Genomic DNA, 21,210 nt, shown 5'->3' with positions numbered 1-21,210 from the left:
GGACTCTACCCACACACTGGACTCTACCCACACACTGGACTCTACCCAACACACTGGACTCTACCCACACACTGGACTCTACCCACACACTGGACTCTACCCACACACTGGACTCTCCCACACACTGGACTCTACCCACACACTGGACTCTACCCAACACACTGGACTCTACCACACACTGGACTCTACCCACACACTGGACTCTACCCACACACTGGACTCTACCCACACACTGGACTCTACCCAACACACTGGACTCTACCCACACACTGGACTCTACCCACACACTGGACTCTACCCAACACACTGGATTCTACCCACACACTGGACTCTACCCACACACTGGACTCTACCCAACACACTGGACTCTACCCACACACTGGACTCTACCCACACACTGGACTCTACCCAACACACTGGACTCTACCCAACACACTGGACTCTACCCACACACTGGACTCTACCCACACACTGGACTCTACCCACACACTGGACTCTATAACACACACTGGACTCTACCCACACACTGGACTCTACCCACACACTGGACTCTACCCACACACTGGATTCTACCCACACACTGGACTCTACCCAACACACTGGACTCTACCCACACACTGGACTCTACCCACACACTGGACTCTACAACACACACTGGACTCTACAACACACACTGGACTCTACCCACACACTGGACTCTACCCACACACTGGACTCTACCCACACACTGGACTCTACCCACACACTGGACTCTACCCAAACACTGGACTCTACCCAAACACTGGACTCTACCCAAACACTGGACTCTACCACACACTGGACTCTACCCAAACACTGGACTCTACAACACAATGGACTCTACCCACACACTGGACTCTACCCACACACTGGACTCTACCCAAACACTGGACTCTACCCACACACTGGACTCTACCCACACACTGGACTCTACCCACACACTGGACTCTACCCACACACTGGACTCTACCCACACACTGGACTCTACCCACACACTGGACTCTACCCACACACTGGACTCTACCCAACACACTGGACTCTACCCACACACTGGACTCTACCCACACACTGGACTCTACCCAACACACTGGATTCTACCCACACACTGGACTCTACCCACACACTGGACTCTACCCAACACACTGGACTCTACCCACACACTGGACTCTACCCACACACTGGACTCTACCCAACACACTGGACTCTACCCACACACTGGACTCTACCCAACACACTGGACTCTACCCACACACTGGACTCTACCCACACACTGGACTCTACCCACACACTGGACTCTATAACACACACTGGACTCTACCCACACACTGGACTCTACCCACACACTGGACTCTACCCACACACTGGATTCTACCCACACACTGGACTCTACCCAACACACTGGACTCTACCCACACATTGGACTCTACCCACACACTGGACTCTACAACACACACTGGACTCTACAACACACACTGGACTCTACCCACACACTGGACTCTACCCACACACTGGACTCTACCCACACACTGGACTCTACAACACACACTGGACTCTACCCACACACTGGACTCTACCCAAACACTGGACTCTACCCAAACACTGGACTCTACCACACACTGGACTCTACCCAAACACTGGACTCTACAACACAATGGACTCTACCCAAACACTGGACTCTACCCACACACTGGACTCTACCCAAACACTGGACTCTACCCAAACTCACTGGACTCTACCACTCACTGGACTCTACCACACACACTGGACTCTACCCACACACTGGACTCTACCACACACTGGACTCTACCCACACACTGGACTCTACCCACACACTGGACTCTACCACTCACTGGACTCTACCACACACACTGGACTCTACCCACACACTGGACTCTACCCAACACACTGGACTCTACCCACACACTGGACTCTACCACACACTGGACTCTACCCACACACTGGACTCTACCCACACACTGGACTCTACCCACACACTGGACTCTACCCACACACTGGACTCTACCCAACACACTGGACTCTACCCACACACTGGACTCTACCCAACACACTGGACTCTACCACACACTGGACTCTACCACACATTGGACTCCCTGTATATAGCCATGTTATTTTCTACTCCCTGTATATATATATAGCCATGTTATTTTATGCTCTCTGTATATATATATAGCCATGTTTTATTTACTACCTGTATATAGCCATGTTATTTTCTACTTCCTGTAAATAGCCATGTTAGTTTCTACTCACTGTATATAGTCATGTTATTTTCTACTTCCTGTATATAGCCACGTTAATTTATACTCCCTGTATATAGCCATGTTATTTTCTACTCCCTGTATATAGCCATGTTATTTTCTACCACCTGTAATAGCCATGTTATTTTCTACTCCCTGCATATAGCCATGTTATTTTCTACTTCCTGTATATATATATATATAGCCATGTTATTTAATACTCCCTGTATATAGCCATGTTATTTTATACTTCCTGTATATAGCCATGTTTTTTCTACTACCTGTATATAGCCATGTTATTTTCTACTTCCTGTATATATATATATATATATATATATAGCCATGTTTTTTCTACTACCTGTATATAGCCATGTTATTTTCTACTTCCTGTATATATATATATATAGCCATGTTATTTAATACTCCCTGTATATAGCCATGTTATTTTATACTTCCTGTAATAGCCATGTTATTTTATACTCTCTGTAATAGTTATTTTTTATACTCCCTGTAAATAGCCATGTTATTTTCTACTTCCTGTATATAGCTATGTTTTTTCTACTCCCTGTATATAGCCATGTTGTTTTCTACTTTCTGTATATAGCCATGTTTTTTCTACTTCCTGTATATATATATAGCCATGTTATTTTCTACTCCCTGTATATAGCCATGTTGTTTTCTACTTTCTGTATATAGCCATGTTATTTTCTACTCCCTGTATATAGCCATGTTATTTTCTACTCCCTGTATATATATATAGCCATGTTATTTTCTACTCCCTGTATATATATATAGCCATGTTATTTTCTACTCCCTGTATATAGCCATGTTATTTTACTAATTATATTTATTTGTTATTCACTGTGCAACTATCTTATTTTTTTCTATTTTTTACAAATCTCTGCATTGTTGGAAAAGGACTCGTAAGTAAGCATTTCACTGTTAGTCTACACTAGCATCCTAGACAACTTCCTGAACAATAATAAAGGTTTAAAGGAAGGAAACCTGAACAATATATTTGTTAAATGCTGCTGTCTCTCCAGTCTGGTTCATTTAACGGATGGACAGGACGACGATATTGTGAGGCTACTACACAGTTGTCCATGTCTCTTTAATGATGTTCCTACTCGCACCAACGTGTCGGAACATGACATTAATGTTGGAAATGCTGCCCCTATCAAGCAACACCCATATCGTTTTCACTGTTTGTTGATGGTGGGAAAAGGGGGTACCAAGACAAGTTGCCCATGGGCATACACTACCCGTAGGTGAACTTTCTCTAAATACACTGGTTAGAACTGGGCGGACCACCCTCTGTATTTTTGGTTAGTTAGCTAGCTGTTGTTGAAGCAGGTAGACTAGCTTAGGGGTGTTTTTGAATACTTATTATTTCTTTCCTTGGGTCCAGCTCAGCCCCTTTTCCCGCTCCCCCATTACCGTGTGTTTACTAAATAAACCATGAGTGTTTGACGGTAATTTAGTTGTCTGTGGTTTTTCGTTCTCGCTGTTACTTTTTCACTATTATACTTTGCATGAGTTATGTTACGGGTCTCGTTACCATCCCCCCCTAGACTGCCGGGCCAAAGGGATCCGGGCCAAAGGGATCCGGGCCAAAGGGATTCATAACAAGCCATATAACAAAGAACCAAGAACAAAAACATATACATGATTATTTACAAACCTTAGAATCAGCTACTAAAGACTACCAGAACCCACTGGATTCTCCTATTACATTAAAGACTACCAGAACCCACTGGATTCTCCAATTACATTAAAGACTACCAGAACCCACTGGATTCTCCTATTACATTAAAGACTACCAGAACCCCACTGGATTCTCCAATTACATTAAAGACTACCAGAACCCACTGGATTCTCCAATTACATTAAAGACTACCAGAACCCACTGGATTCTCCTATTACATTAAAGACTACCAGAACCCACTGGATTCTCCAATTACATTAAAGACTACCAGAACCCACTGGATTCTCCTATTACATTAAAGACTACCAGAACCCACTGGATTCTCATATTACATTGGATGAGCTACAGGACCCAAAAAGGCCTGTGGTGTTGATGGTATACTAACCAAAATTATAAAATATACAGACCAGAAATTCAAATAGGCTATTCCTAAACTCTTCAACATTGTCCTCAGCTCTGGCATCTTCCCAAATATTTGGAATCAAGTTCAGGTCACCCCAATCCACAAAAGTGAAGACAAATTTGACCCCAATAATTACAGTGGAATCTGCGTTAACAGCAATGTCGGAAAAGTCCTCTGCTGTACCATCAACAGCAGACTCAAACATTTCCTCAGTGAAAACAATGTCCTGATCAAATGTAAAATTGACTTCTTACCAAAATACCGTATGACAGATCATGTATTCACCCTGCACAGCCTAATTGACAAACAACCCAAAAGCAAAGTATTCCCATGCTTTGAAGATTTAAAAAAAGCTTTTGACTCAATTTGGCATGAGGGTCTGCTATACAAATTGATGGAAAGCGGTGTTGGAGGTAAAACATACAACATTATAAAATCCATGTACACAAACAACAAGTGTGCGGTTCAAATTGGCAATAACACAAAGGTTTCTTTCCTCAGGGCTGGGGGGGAGAGACAGGGATGTAGCTTGAGCCCCACCCTCTTCAACATCTCTGTGTGCCTGGCAGATATCTCAGCTTTGATGTCGGGCTACCATTTCAAGCTCAACCTTGACAAGACAGAGCTGCTCTTCCACCCAGGAGCTGCTCTTGCCAGAGCTGCTCTTCCTCCTTGCTCCACTCAAAGACCTCTCCATCACGTTTGACAACTCCACAGTGTTGCTCTCCCAGAGTGTAAAGAACCTTGGCATGGCCCTGGCCAACACCCTGTCATTCTCTGCAAAAATCAAAGCAGTTACCCGCTTCCTGCAGGTTAATGCTCCGTAGAGTACAACCCTACCTCACACAGGAAGCGGCGCAGGTCCTAATCCAGGCACTCATCATCTACCGTCTGGACTACTGCAACTCGCTGCTGGCTGGGCTCCCCGCTTGTGCCATCAAACCCCTGTAAATCATCCAGATTACTGCAGCCCGCATGGTGTTAAACCCTCCCAAATTCTCCCATGTCACCCCGCTCCTCCGCACACTCCACTGGCTTCCAGATGAAGCTCTCATCCACGACAAGACCATGGTGCTTAGAATGGCCTTCTATGTCATCAAAAGGAACATAAAACTCGACATCCCAATTAAGATTTTGCTATAAACTTAAATTAGTTATAGAACCCATTGCCCTCTATGTTTGTGAGTTCTGGGGTCCACTCACTAACCAAGAACTCACAAAATGGGACAAACACCCAATTGAGACTCTGCAAGCAGAATTCTGTGTACAATGCAAAACACCAAACAATGGATGCAGAGCAGAATTAGGACTATACCCACTAGTTATCAAAATCCAGAAAAGAGCTTTTAAATTCTACAACCACTTAAAAGGAAGCAATGCCCACACATTCCTCCACAAATCAAATCAAATTGTATTGGTCACATACACATGGTTGGCAGATGATAATGCGAATGTAGCGAAATGCCTGTGCTTCTAGTTCCGACAATGTAGTAATATCTAACAAGTAATCTAACAATTTCACAACAACTACCTTATACACACAAATGTAAAGGGATAAGTAAGAATATGTACATAAAATATATGGATGAGCGATGGCCGTGCGGCATAGGCAAGATGCAGTAGATGGTATAGAGCAGTATTTACATATGAGATGAGTGATGTAGGATATATAAACATTATTAAAGTGGAGTTATTTAAAGTGATTAATAATAGGCATAGGCAAGATGCAGTAGATGGTATAGAACAGTATGTACTGTACATATGAGATGAGTAATGTAGGATACGTAAACATTATTAAAGTGGCGTTATTTAAGGTGACTAGTGATACCTTTATTAAGTCCATTTATTAAAGTGGCCAGAGATTTGACTCTGTATGTAGGCAGCAGCCTCTCTGTCTTAGTGATTGATGGCTGTTTAACAGTCTGATGGCCTTGAGATAGAAGCTGTTTTTCAGTCTCTCGGTCCCAGCTTTGATGCACCTGTACTGACCTCACCTGGATGATAGCGGGGTGAACAGGCAGTGGCTCGGGTGGTTGTTGTCCTTGATGATCTTTTTGGCCCTCCTGTGACATCGGGTGCTGTAGGTGTCCTGGAGGGCAGGTAGTTTGCCCCCGGTGATGCGTTGTGCAGACCGCACTACCCTCTGGAGAGCCTTGCGTTTGAGGGCGGTGCAGTTGCCGTACCAGGCGGTGATACAGCCCAACAGGATGCTCTCGATTGTGCATCTGTAAAAGTTTGTGAGGGTTTTAGGTGACAAGCCAAATTTCTTCAGCCTCCTGAGGATGAAGAGGCGCTGTTGCGCCTTCTTCACCACACTGTCTGTGTGGGTGGACCATTTCAGTTTGTCCGTGATGTGCACGCAGAGGAACTTCAAACATTCCACCTTCTCCACTACTGTCCCGTCGATGTGGATGGGGGGTGCTCCCTTAGCTGTTTCCTGAAGTCCACAATTATCTCCTTTGTTTTGTTGATGTTGAGTGAGAGGTTATTTTCCTGACACCACACTCCGAGGGCCCTCACCTCCTCCCCGTAGGCTGTCTCGCTGTTGTTGGTAATCAAGCCTACCACTGTAGTGTTGTCTGCACACTTGATGATTGAGTTGGAGGCGTGCATGGCCACGCAGCCATGGGTGAACAGGGAGTAAAGGAGAGGGCTGAGAATGCACCCTTGTGGGGCCCCACCTGGGGGTGGCCCGTCAGAAAGTCCAGGACCCAGTTGCACAGGGTCGAGACCCAGGGTCTCAAGTTTGGAGTTTGGATGGTACTAAATGCAGAGCTGTAGTCAATGAACAGCATTCTTACATAGGTATTCCTCTTGTCCAGATGGGATAGGGAAGTGTGCAGTGTGATGGCGATTGCATCGTCAGTGAACCTATTGTGGCGGTAAGCAGATTGGAGTGGGTCTAGGGTATCAGGAAGGGTGGAGGTGATATGCTCCTTGACTACCCTCTCAAAGCACTTCATGATGACAAGAGAAGTGAGTGCAATGGGGTAACAGGAACAATGGTGGCCCTCTTGAAGCATGTGAGGACAGCAGACTGGGATTGGGATTGATTGAATATATCCATAAACACACCAGCCAGCTGGTCTGCGCATGCTCTGATGATGCGGCTAGGCATGCCGTCTGGGCCGGCAGCCTTGCAAGGGTTAACACGTTTAAATGTTTTACTCATGTTGGCCACGGAGAAGGAGAGCCCACAGGCTTTGGTAGCGGGCTGTGTCAGTGGCACTGTATTGTCCTCAAAGCGAGCAAAGGAGTTGTTTAGTTTTTATTTGAGCAAGTCGCCGATGTCCACGACAGGGCTGGTTTTCTTTTTGTAGTTCGTTATTGCCTGTAGACCCTGCCACATACCTCTCGTGTCTGAGCCGTGGAATTGCGACTCTACTTTGTCTCTACACTGACGCTTTGCTTGTTTGATTGCCTTGCGGAGGGAATAGCTGTACTATTTGTATTCGGTCATGTTTCCAGTCACCTTCCCATGATTAAAAGCGGTTGTTCGCGCTTTCAGTTTTCCACGAATGCTGCCATCAATCCATGGTTTCTGGTTAGGAAATGTTTTAATAGTCACAGTAGGTACGATCTCCAATGCACTTGCTAATAAATTCACCCACGAGTCAGGGTTTTCATCAATGTTGTTGTCTGAGGCTATCCGGAACATATCCCAGTCCACGTGATTGAAGCAGTCCTGAAGCGTGGAATCCGATTGGTCAGACCAGCGTTTGACAGACCTGAGCACAGGCGTTTCCTGTTTTAATTTCTGTCTATAGGCTGGGAGCAACAAAATGGAGTCATGGTCAGATTTGCCGAAGGCAGGGCAGGGGAGGGCTTTGTATGCATCGCGGAAGTTAGTGTAGCAATGATCCAGAATGCTAGCAGCCCGTGTCGCGCATTCGATATGCTGATAGAATTTAGGAAGTCTCGTTCTCAGGTTAGCTTTGTTAAAATCCCCGGCTACAATAAATGCTCAGGATGTATGGTTTCCAGTTCACATAGAGTCCAGTGAAGTTCTTTCAGGGCCGATGAGGTATCTGCTTGGGAGGGGATATACACGGCTGTGACTATAATCGAAGAGAATTCGATTGTAAGCACTCATCTACAGAGAGATGAAGCTAGAGGCGAGTCCCATCAGCCAGCTGGTTCTGGAGTTCACAAACACAAACAGACCCCACAGAGCCCCAGGCCAGCAACACAATCAGACCCAACCAAATTATGAGAAAGCAAAAAGAGAACTATTTGACACACTGGAAAGAATCAACCAGAGGAAATTGGAACCCTAAACAAAGAGGACACAGTAGCAGAATACCTGACCACTGTCACTGACCCAACATGAAGAAAAGCTTTGACTATGTACAGACTCAGGGAGCAAAACCTTGCTATTGAGAGAGGTCTCCAAGGGCAGACCTGGCTCTCAATAGCAGACAGGATGTGTGCCCACTGTACACAAAAGGAGGTGGGAACTGAGCTGCACTTCCTAACCTCCTGCCACATGTATGACCATATTAGAGACACATATTTCCCACAGATCACACAGACCCACAAAGAGTTTGAAAAGAAATCCAACACTGATAAACTCCCATATGTGTTAGGAGAAATACCACAGTGTGCAATCACAGCAGCAAGATTTGTGGTCCGTTGCCATGAGAAAAGGGCAACCAGTGGAGCACAAACAACATTGTAAATACAACCTATATTTATCTGTTTATTTATCTTCCCTCACTATTCATACTACAACTATATGCACATTACCAAAACACTGTACACAGCTGATAATATAACACTTGAAATGTCCTTCTTTTTTAAACCTTTTTGAATGCAATGTTTACTGTTAATTTCTAATGTGATCTTGTTAATGTTACATTTACTTCTTCTCAATTTTGTTCATTGTTTATTTTACTAAACATCTGTTTCCCGTGCTGATAAATCCCCATTGAATTGGGAGAGAAAGAGAGAGAGACAGAGAATAAGAATGGACAACAACAACTCCCAGCATGTTTTCCATATTCCATATTCCAATCCAATCTAACCTTCCATACCTCCCATTCATTAACATGTTGGAGGACTTACTTGAATTTAGGTTTGGCCTCCTCTGTGGATGACGAGAGAGAGAGCGAGCGAGAGAGAGTGAGAGAGTGAGAGAGAGGTGGAGAGAGAAAAAAAGAGTCATTAGAGATGTCCAGGTGTGACAGAGAGACAGACAGAGAGACAGACAGACGGACACAGTCACATACTGTAGGAATGAATGGGGTAACGTCATCGACGGGTTTGTTCATTTTGAGTGGGGTCCAAAATTATTGGCACCCTTGATAAAGATGAGCAAAAAGGATAATACTGGTGTGTGTCCAAAAAGCTCTGACCAAGGTACCGGTTTCAATCCAAATGCCAATGCCTTTTAGCAAACTCCATGCGTTTACATTGGTTGGATGACATGAAAACAGAGCTCTTTGGCCATTCATACCAGTGGTGGTTTTGGCGTCAAAATAAGGATGCATAAGCAGAAAAGTATGGGGGTCGATCTTTGATGTTATGGGGCTATTTGCTTCCACTTGTTAAGGTCAACGGCATCATGAACTTTATCCAGTACCAGGACATTTTTGCCAACAAACCTGGTTGCCTCTGCCAGGAGGCTAAAACTTGGCCGCAAGTGGATCTTCCAGCAAGGCAATAAACCAAAGCACACATCAAAATCCACAAATAGTGTATTCTCCAACTCATAAAATATTTTTGAAAAAGGCTCAGTGCCGTTTTAGTTGCAAGGTGAGATATTGAAAGATATTGAAAACAGGGATGTCAATAATTGTAACCCCTACCTTTAAAAAAAGAAAATTGTTGTTGAACAAAATCTCTTTCCATGAGAAATTATTTTAGTGTGAAATATTTTATTTTCCCTTTTTTTTGCACACAACAATACCTCAGTATTTGTGTTATTTATTTCATACAGTCTTTTTTGCTCATCTGTGACAGTAATTTTGGACCCCACCTAAAATAAACAGTCTATGATTGAACCGCATCCCTCATAGCTGGCCTCGCTGTTGGTTTTGAGTGGGGCATTTAGCGTTCACCACCGGTGCTAACTCTACCTGGGCAACAGTCACGGGACCGGGCGATGCAAAACGAGCTTGCCAATTATTTACCTTCTCCCTCCTCTGCCCCCTCCCCTTCATCTGCATGCTCCTCCTCTCCCTCCTGTGGCTCCTCCCCTGCATCAGGAAAAGAAAAATAACACTGATAAAGACAAGAGGTGTGTGTGTCTGTGCACGTGTGTGGTAGGGTAATGTTATATATATTCTACTGAGGTAGGTTGTAGTAGGGTTATGCTATATACAGTGAATTCTGAAAGTTTTCAGACCCCTTGACTTTTTCCACATTTTGTTACGTTATTCTAAAATGGAGGAAATTGTTTTTTCCCCTCATCAGTCTACACACAATACCTCATAACGAAAAAGCAAAAAACCTATTTTTTGACATTTTTGCAAATGTATTAAAAAGAAAAATTAAATATCACATTTACATAAATATTCAGACCCTTTACTCAGTGCTTTTTTGAAGCGCCTTTTGGCAGTGATTACATCCTCGATCTTTTTGGGTATGACGCTACAAGCTTGGCACACCTGTATTTGGGGAGTTTCTCCCATTCTTCTCTGCAGATCCTCTCAAGCTCTGTCAGGTTGGATGGGGAGCATTGCTGCACAGCTAGTTTCAGTAGTTATATAATATATATATTATACTGAGGTAGGGTCTAGTAGGGTTATGTATATATATATTATACTGAGGTAGGGTCTAGTAGGGTTATGTTATGTATATTATACTGAGGTAGGGTCCAGTAGGGTTATATATATACTGAGGTAGGGTCTAGTAGGGTTATGTTATATATATTATACTGAGGCAGGGTCTAGTAGGGGTATATTATATATATATTATACTGAGGCAGGGTCTAGTAGGGTTATGTTATATATATATTATACTGAGGCAGGGTCTAGTAGGGTTATGTTATATATATATTATACTGAGGTAGGGTCTAGTAGGGTTATGTATATATATATATTATACTGAGGTAGGGTCTAGTAGGGTTATGTTATATATATTATACTGAGGTAGGGTCCAGTAGGGTTATGTATATACTGAGGTAGGGTCTAGTAGGGTTATGTATATACTGAGGTAGGGTCTAGTAGGGTTATGTTATATATATTATACTGAGGTAGGGTCTAGTAGGGTTATGATATCTACTGTATATACACAACAGTTCAAAAGTTTGAGGTAAGTTAGAAATGTCCCTGTTTTCGAATGAAATGCACATTTTCTGTCCAATAAAATAACATCAAATTGATCGGAAATACAGTGTAGACATTGTTAATGTTGTAAATGACTATTGTAGCTGGAAATGGCAGTTGTTTTAATGGAAAATCTACATAGGCGTTCAGAGGCCCATTATCTACAACCATCACTCCTGTGTTTCAATGGCACGTTGTGTTAGCTAATCCAAGTTTATCATTTTAAAAAGGCTAATTGATCAATAGAAAACCCTTTTGCAATTATGTTAGCACAGCTGAAAACTTTTGTTCTGATTAAAGAAGCAATAAAATGGCCTTCTTTAGACTAGTTGAGTTTCTAGAGCATCAGCGTTTTTTTCTTCTGAAACTCATCAGTCTGTTCTTGTTCTCAGAAATGAAGGCTATTCCATGCGAGAACTTTTCAAGAAACTGAAGATCTGGTACAACGTTGTGTACTACTCCCTTCACAGAACAGCGCAAACTGGCTCTAACCAGAATAGAAAGAGGAGTGGGAGGCCCCGGTGGACAACTAAGCAAGAGGACAAGTACATTAGAGTGTCTAGTTTGAGAAACAGACGCCTCACAAGTCCTCAACTGGCAGCTTCATTAAATAGTATCCACAAAACACCAGTAATGTTATATATATTATACTGAGGTAAGGTCTAGTAGGGTTATGTTGTATTTTCTACGGAGGTAGGTGTCACGTTCCTGACCTTATTTCCTTTGTTTAGTCTTTGTTTAGTTGGTCAGGACGTGAGCTGGGTGGGTGTAGTCTGTTTTGTGTTTCTGTTGGGTTTGTTGTTTGGCCTAATATGGTTCTCAATTTGAGGCAGGTGTTTTGCATTGTCTCTGATTGGGAACCATATTAAGGTAGCCTGTTTGCACTGTTGGTTTGTGGGTGATTGTTTTCTGTCTTTGTGTTCTGCACCAGATAGGACTGTTTTCGGTTTTCACATTTATTGTTTTGTAGCTTGTAGTGTTCACGTTATTATTCTTTATTAAACATGTTGAACACTAGCCGCGCTGCGTTTTGGTCCTCTCCTTCATCCCAGGAAGAAAGCCTTTACAGTAGGGTCTGGTAGGGTTATGTTATTTTTCTACTGACGTAGGTTAATGTTCTATTTTTAGATACTAGTAGTGCTACGGTATCTTTCATAAGCCCCTCCAACATGACTTCTGACCTGGCTCCTCATTGGTCTCCTCTTCCTCCTCTATGGCTGCCTCCTCTTCTTCCTGTGCATCCTCTAGGACACATAAAGTGAGAGAGTGATAGACAGGCAGAAAAGCCTATCTCCTCCTCTGCTCCCTAAGGTGTGCACTTGTTCACTTCAAGACATTTGATTGGTGTAAAGTTATGCCGGAAACTACGTCTTCACCAATCCAAAGCTTTTAAATCCTTGAGTAGGAGTGAATGAGTGCACACTTTTAGGGAGAAGGGGATAAGGAGAGCATCAGAATCAGTAGAAAAATAGAACCGATCTCATTTGAAACCATATTGTCCATACCCCTTTCCTGCAGTTGAATGACCAGAGCGGCCTCATGGGTGGAATGTATGTCTGACATGGTAGGGGTGTCTTCCTTGTTTAAGCTCATAGCCATGTGTGTGAGGTGTAAACTTTTCTTTCAAAGTAGATTTGTTTATGAAAACCAAGAACCCCCTGTGTGCTCCTGATTGAGGCCACTGCAATCAACATTTACAAATAGCTCTACCACGACCTGTTCTTTCAAGTTCTATCATTTTCAATTAATTTCAATTCATGTGACAAAACAATAAATGTTTCTTTTATTATTCTTTTCTTACCTTCAACCACCTCCTCTGGAACAGACAAGACAGAGAGAAATATTAAATAACACACACACACACACACACACACACACACACACACACACACACACACACACACACACACACACACACACACACACACACACACACACACACACACACACACACAGAGAGAGAAACACACAGACAGCCACACACACACACACACACACACACACAGAGAAACACACAGACACACACACAGCCACACACAGACACACACAGACACACACACGCACACACGCACACACGCACACACGCACACACGCACACACACAGACACACAGACACACAGACACACACACACACACACAGACACACACACACACACACACACACACACACACACACACACACACACACACACACACACACACACACACACACACACACACACACACACACACACAGAAACACACAGACACACAGAAACACACAGCCACACACACACAGACACACACAGACACACACAGACACACACACACACAGACACACAGAAACACACACAGACACACACACACACAGACACACACACACACAGACACACAAAGCAAGATGGCACCGACAGAGCGGGTCACCTCGCTTCTAGTCCTTGGGAAACTATCTAGTATTTTTTTTTATGTATTCTTTCTTACATTGTTAGCCCAGAAAATCTGAAGTGTTAATTCATAAAGAAGAACTATTGGATATCAGAGCGTCGTCAATTTATCAGCACTACGACCAGGAATATGACTTTCCCAAAGCGGATCCTTTGTTCAAACTGTTTTCAGAGGCTGACCCAAAACAGCCGCAGGTAAATGGAGCAGCATTCTGGTCAGACTTCGGAGGCGCGCACACCAGCCACCGCTTCCGAGTATTTTACTCGCTAATGTCCAGTCTCTAGATAACAAGGTAGACGAAATTAGGGCAAGGGTTGCTTTCCAGAGAGACATTCGGGATTGTAACATACTCTGTTTCATGGAAACATGGCTCTCTGGGGACAGGCTGTCAGAGTCGGTACAGCCACCAGATTCTTTGTGCGTTGCTCTGACAGGAATAAACATCTTTCAGGGAAGAAGAATGGCAGGGGTGTATGTTTCATGATTAACGACTCATGGTGTAATTGTAACAACATACAGGAACTCAAGTCCTTCTGTTCACCGGACCTAGAATTCCTCACAATCAAATGCCGTCCGTATTGTCACCCAAGAGAATTCTCGTTGGTTATTGTCACTGCGGTGTATATCCCCCCAAGCCGACACCACGACGGCCCCTAAGGAACTCCACTGGACTCAAACTGGAAACCATATACCCGGAGACTACATGTATTGAAGCTGGGGATTTTAACAAAGCAAATTTGAGATACAGCCTACCTAAATTCTATCAGCATATCGATTGTGGTACACGGGCTAGCAAAGCACTGGATCCCTGCTACTCAAACTTCTGCGATGCATACAAGGCCCTCCCCTGCCCTCTATTCGGCAAATCCGACCACGACTCCATTTTGCTTCTCCCCTCCTATAGGCAGGACCTCAAACAGAATGTACTAAGATCATTCAACGCTGGTCTGACCAATTGGAATCCACGCTTCAAGTGCATTGGAGATGTTGTTCCCACTGTGACTATTAAAACCTACCCCAACCAGAAACCCCAACCAGAACTACCCTAAACAGAAACTGTGGATAGATGGCGGCATTCACACAAAACTGAAAGTGCGATCCACCACATTTAACCATGGAAAGATGACCGGGAATATGGCTGAATACAAACAGTGTAGTTATTCCCTCTGTAAAGCAATCAAACAAGCTAAACGTCAGTATAGGGACAAAGTGGAGTCGCAATTCCACGGCTCAGACACGAGACGTATGTGGCAGGGTCTACAGTCAATCATGAACTACAAAAAAAAAAGCAACCATGTCACGGACACCAACGTGTTGCTTCAAGACAAACTAAATACCTTCTTTTCCCGCTTTTAGGATAATAGAGTGCCACCAACGCGGCCCACTACCAAGGACTGTACCCCCCCTTTCCTTCTCCATGGCCGACGTGAGTAAAACATTTAAACGTGTTAACCCTCGCAAGGCTGCTGGCCCAGACGGCATCCCTAGCCGCGTCCTCAGAGCTTGCGCAGACCAGCTGGCTGGGGTGTTTATGGGCATATTCAATCTCTCCCCATCCCAGTCTGCTGTCCCCACATGCTTCAAGATGGACACCATTGTTCCTGTACCCAAGAAGGAAAAGGTAACAGAACTGAATGACTATTGCCCCGTTGCACTCACTTTTGTCATCATGAAGTGCTTTGAGAGACTAGTCAAGCATCATATCACCTCCACATTTCCTGTCACCCTAGACCAGGGGTGGGCAATTCCAGTCCTCGAGGGCCTGATTGGTGTCACAGTTTTGCCCAGCCCCAGCTAACACACCTGGCTCCAATAATCACCTACATTTACATTTTTACATTTAAGTCATTTAGCAGACGCTCTTATCCAGAGCAACTTACAAATTGGAAAGTTCATACATATTCATCCTGGTCCCCCCGTGGGGAATGAACCCACAACCCTGGCGTTGCAAGCGCCATGCTCTACCAACTGAGCCACACGGGACCTAATCATGATCTTCAGTTTAGAATGCAATTTCATTAGTCAGCTGTGTTTGCTTGGGATGGAGAAAAAGTGTAACACCAATCAGGCCCTCGAGGACTGGAGTTGCCCACCCCTGCCCTAGACCCACTCCAATTTGTATACCGCCCCAACAGGTCAAACAGGTCTACAGACAATGCAATCATCATCACACTGCCCACTGCCCTATCCCATCTGGACAAGAGGAATACCTATGTAAGAATGCTGTTCATTGACTACAGCTCAGCATTCAACACCATAGTACCCTCCAAGCTCATCATTAAGCTTGAGGCCCTTGGTCTCAACCCCTCCCTGTGCGATTGGGTCCTGGACTTCCTGACGGGCCGCCCCCAGGTGGTGAAGGTAGGAAACAATATCTCCACTTCACTGATCCTCAACACTGGGGCCCCATAAGGATGCATGCTCAGCCCCCTCCTGTACTCCCTGTTCACCCATAGCTGCGTGACCATGCACGCTTCCAACTCGATCATCAAGTTTGCAGACGACACAACAGTAGTAGGCTTGATCACCAACAACGACGAGACAGCCAATAGGGAGGAGGTGAGGGCACTCGGAGTGTGGTGAAAGGAAAACAACCTCTCACTCAACGTCAACAAAACAAAGGAGATAATTGTAGAAACAGCACTGGGTGACCCCCCCCTCCCAATCCACATCGAAGGGACAGTAGTGGAGAGGGTGGTAAGTTTCAAGTTCCTTGGCATACACATCACGGACAAACTGAAATGGTCCACTCATACAGTGTGGTGAAGAAGGCGCAGCAGCGTCTCCTCATCCTCAGAAGGATGAAGAAATGTGGCTTGTCACCTAAAACCCTCACAAACTTCACATTTTAGAGCGTCCTGTCGGCTGTATCACCGCCTGGTACGGTAACTTCACCGCCCACAACCGCAGGGCTCTCCAGAGGGTAGTGCAGTCTGCACAACGCATCACCGGGGGCAAACTATCTTCCCTACAGGACACCTACAGCACCCGATGTCACAGGAAGGCCAAAAAGATCATCAAGGACAACATCCACCCGAGCCACTGCCTGTTCACCTCACCACCATCCAGAAGGCGAGGTCAGTACAGGTGCATCAAAGCTGAGACCGAGAGACTGAAAAACAGCTTCTATCTCAAGGCCATCAGACTGTTAAACAGCCATCAATCACTAAGACAGAGAGGCTACTGCCTACATACAGACTTGAAATCATTGGCCACTCTAACAAATGGATCACTCGTCACTTTATCAATGCCACTTTAATAATAATGTTTACATATTTGCATTACTCATCTCATATGTATATACTGTATTTTATCCCATCTATTGCATCTCGTCTATCCCGGCCCATCCATATATTTATATGTACATATATTTTTCCATCCCTTTACTTTACGTATGTATTAGGTAGCTCCTGTGGAATTGTTAGATTACTTGATAGATATTACTGCACTGTCGGAACTAAAAGCACAAGCATTTCGCTACACTCCCAATAACATCTGCTAACCATGTGTATGTGACCAATACAATATGATTTGATTTGATTTGACACAGACACACACACACAGAAAGACACACACACACACAAACACAAACACACACACACACACACACACACAAAGACATGCAAACACACACACACACACACAAACACACACACACACACAAACACAAACACACACACACACACACACACACACACAGAACTTACCATTCTGCTCCCTGTGGATGAATAAGAAATTAGAATCACAGAAAACAACAGACATTAGAAACAGAAATTCAACAAACTATAAAAGTAAGTGAAATGTGAGACTTTATAGGTAGGGATAGGGTTGATAATATGATACTACATATATACAGGTTAGTATATCTGGTTGATAATATGATACTACATATATACAGGTTAGTATATCTGGTTGATAATATGATACTACATATATACAGGTTAGTATATCTGGTTGATAATATGATACTACATATATACAGGTGAGTATATCGGGTTGATAATATGATACTACATATATACAGGTGAGTATATCGGGTTGATAATATGATACTACATATATACAGGTTAGTATATCTGGTTGATAATATGATACTACATATATACAGGTGAGTATATCTGGTTGATAATATGATACTACATATATACAGGTTAGTATATCTGGTTGATAATATGATACTACATATATACAGGTGAGTATATCGGGTTGATAATATGATACTACATATATACAGGTGAGTATATCGGGTTGATAATATGATACTACATATATACAGGTTAGTATATCTGGTTGATAATATGATACTACATATATACAGGTGAGTATATCTGGTTGATAATATGATACTACATATATACAGGTGAGTATATCTGGTTGATAATATGATACTACATATATACAGGTGAGTATATCTGGTTGATAATATGATACTACATATATACAGGTAAGTATATCTGGTTGATAATATGATACTACATATATACAGGTTAGTATATCTGGTTGATAATATGATACTACATATATACAGGTGAGTATATCTGGTTGATAATATGATACTACATATATACAGGTGAGTATATCTGGTTGATAATATGATACTACATATATACAGGTGAGTATATCTGGTTGATAATATGATACTACATATATACAGGTTAGTATATATGGTTAATAATGTGATATATATATAAAATACTACTTGAGTAAAAGTATTTGGTTTTAAATATACTTAAATATACTCAAATGTCATTGGTCAAACTATCAAAAGTAAAAGTAAATGCTAAAATGATTTACATTCCCTTATATTTAGCAAACTACACAATGGTCTTGTTATTTCAATTTACAGATAGCCAGGGGCACACTCCAACACTCAGACATCATTAACACATAGACAGGGGAACACTCCAACACTCAGACATCATTAACAGATAGACAGGGGAACACTCCAACACTCAGACATCATTACAGATAGCCAGGGGAACACTCCAACACTCAGACATCATTAACAGATAGACAGGGGAACACTCCAACACTCAGACATCATTAACAGATAGACAGGGGAACACTCCAACACTCAGACATCATTACAGATAGCCAGGGGAACACTCCTACACTCAGACATCATTACAGATAGCCAGGGGAACACTCCAACACTCAGACATCATAACAGATAGCCAGGGGAACACTCCAACACTCAGACATCATTACAGATAGCCAGGGGAACACTCCAACACTCAGACATCATTACAGATAGCCAGGGGAACACTCCAACACTCAGACATTATTACAGATAGCCAGGGGAACACTCCAACACTCAGACATCATTACAGATAACCAGGGGAACACTCCAACACTCAGACATCATTACAGATAGCCAGGGACACACTCCAACACTCAGACATCATTAACAGATAGCCAGGGTCACACTCCAACACTCAGACATCATTTACAGATAGCCAGGGTCACACTCCAACACTCAGACATCATTTACAGATAGCCAGGGGAACACTCCAACACTCAGACATCATCTACAAACAAAGCATTTATAGTCAGATCAGAGGCAGTAGGGATGACCACGTGTTCTCTTGATAAGTGTAAATTTGACAATTTTCCTGTCCTGCTACGCATCGAAATGCTAAAGTAAAGTACAGATACCCCTAAAAAATAATTAAGTAGTAGTTCAAAGTATTTTTACTTAGTGACTTCACACCATTGTACATATATAATGTGTAAAGACTTACTCAAACTCTTCAACCTCTTCATTGTCTGACATGGTTGCTCTGGTCTAGAGAAAACAAATACACACACACACATATATATATAACCATAAATATTACAATACATACATATACAGTCTATCAAATCAAATCAAATGTATTTATATAGCCCTTCTTACATCAGCTGATATCTCAAAGTGATGTACAGAAACCCAGCCTAAAACCCCAAACAGCAAGCAATGCAGGTGTAGAAGCACGGTGGCTAGGAAAAACTCCCTAGAAAGGCCAAAACCTAGGAAGAAACCTAGAGAGGAACCAGGCTATGAGGGGTGGCCGTTCCTCTTCTGGCTGTGCCGGGTGGAGATTATAACAGAACATGGCCAAGATGTTCAAATGTTCATAGATGACCAGCATGGTCAAATAATAATAATCACAGTAGTTGTCGAGGGTGCAGCAAGTCAGCACCTCAGGAGTAAATGTCAGTTGGCTTTTCATAGCCGATCATTAAGAGTATCTCTACTGCTCCTGCAGTCTCTAGAGAGTTGAAAACAGCAGGTCTGGGACAAGGTAACACGTCCGGTGAACAGGTCAGGGTTCCATAGCCGCAGGCAGAACAGTTGAAACTGGAGCATATATCAATAACTATTCAGGGGTTTCACGGTCACATCACGCCATTGTTATGAACCAACTTTTCAGGTTCCTCCACTCATTCTAAAAAGGTGTTAATGATGATTTTGTCCAAATTACAATACAGTCTCTTGGAAATAAAATGATATGCTAACATAGGCAAATAATTAGTTGTAACAACTTTGTTATATTGATAATGTCGCCAGATTCACTTTAGACAGAAAACAATGTTGTCATTAGCTAGCTAACTCTAACCCTAATAGCACGTTCAGCTATGTGGTGATATGACATAAAAACCCATGAATATACATACATTAATATACAGCCATATATGTTCTGTATTACATTATATTACATACATTAATATACAGCCATATATGTTCTGTATTACATTATATTACATACATTAATATACAGCTATAGGTAGAAAGGTATATCATTGTAGAAAGGTACAGTGGTCAGACATACCTGACAGATGGTGAGAAGAACTGACTTCAGTTAAAAGTATTTTCCACTGATCAACAGAAATGTGACAATAGGTGAGAGAGAGAGAGAGAATGGAGGAGGTGTTGGACCCTACAGTGTGTATTAATAACCAGAGATAACAGCCTGAACACTCTGATAGGGTGAGGGTATTCTCTTATCATCCATCCCTAAAAAGGACTCTTCTGGAGGCAGACTTGTCCCTGACACACACACACACACACACACACACACACACACACACACACACACACACACACACACACACACACGCACACACACACACACACACACACAAACACAAACACTT

The 21,210-nt window shown here is 43.0% G+C and overlaps 1 protein-coding gene across 3 annotated transcripts in view; it reads right to left on the bottom strand.

Annotated features, from left to right (window-relative positions):
• Positions 1–21,009, bottom strand: part of LOC139543185 (troponin T, cardiac muscle isoforms-like) — a 25,942-nt gene extending 4,933 nt beyond the window's left edge. The window contains exons 1-5 of one of the 3 annotated variants that reach the window (XM_071349458.1): positions 20,886–21,009; positions 19,784–19,858; positions 12,831–12,893; positions 10,513–10,578; positions 9,446–9,467 (exon numbers count right to left, since the gene is read on the bottom strand). In XM_071349458.1, coding sequence (XP_071205559.1) covers positions 9,446–9,467; positions 10,513–10,578; positions 12,831–12,893; positions 19,784–19,793 — 161 coding nt within the window. In that variant the 5' untranslated portion in view covers positions 19,794–19,858; positions 20,886–21,009. Of the gene's footprint in view, positions 1–9,445; positions 9,468–10,497; positions 10,579–12,830; positions 12,894–13,450; positions 13,463–19,783; positions 19,859–20,885 lie in introns of those variants that run through there. The other 2 variants (XM_071349460.1, XM_071349461.1) reach the window with 2 other exon arrangements.
• Between the last annotated feature and the right edge of the window lie 201 nt (positions 21,010–21,210).

This window comes from Salvelinus alpinus, chromosome 17 (assembly GCF_045679555.1).
Source record: "Salvelinus alpinus chromosome 17, SLU_Salpinus.1, whole genome shotgun sequence".
NCBI classification, from domain to species: domain Eukaryota; kingdom Metazoa; phylum Chordata; class Actinopteri; order Salmoniformes; family Salmonidae; genus Salvelinus; species Salvelinus alpinus.
Note: the sequence above shows the minus strand (reverse complement) of the source record. Positions and strands in the feature narration are given on the sequence as shown.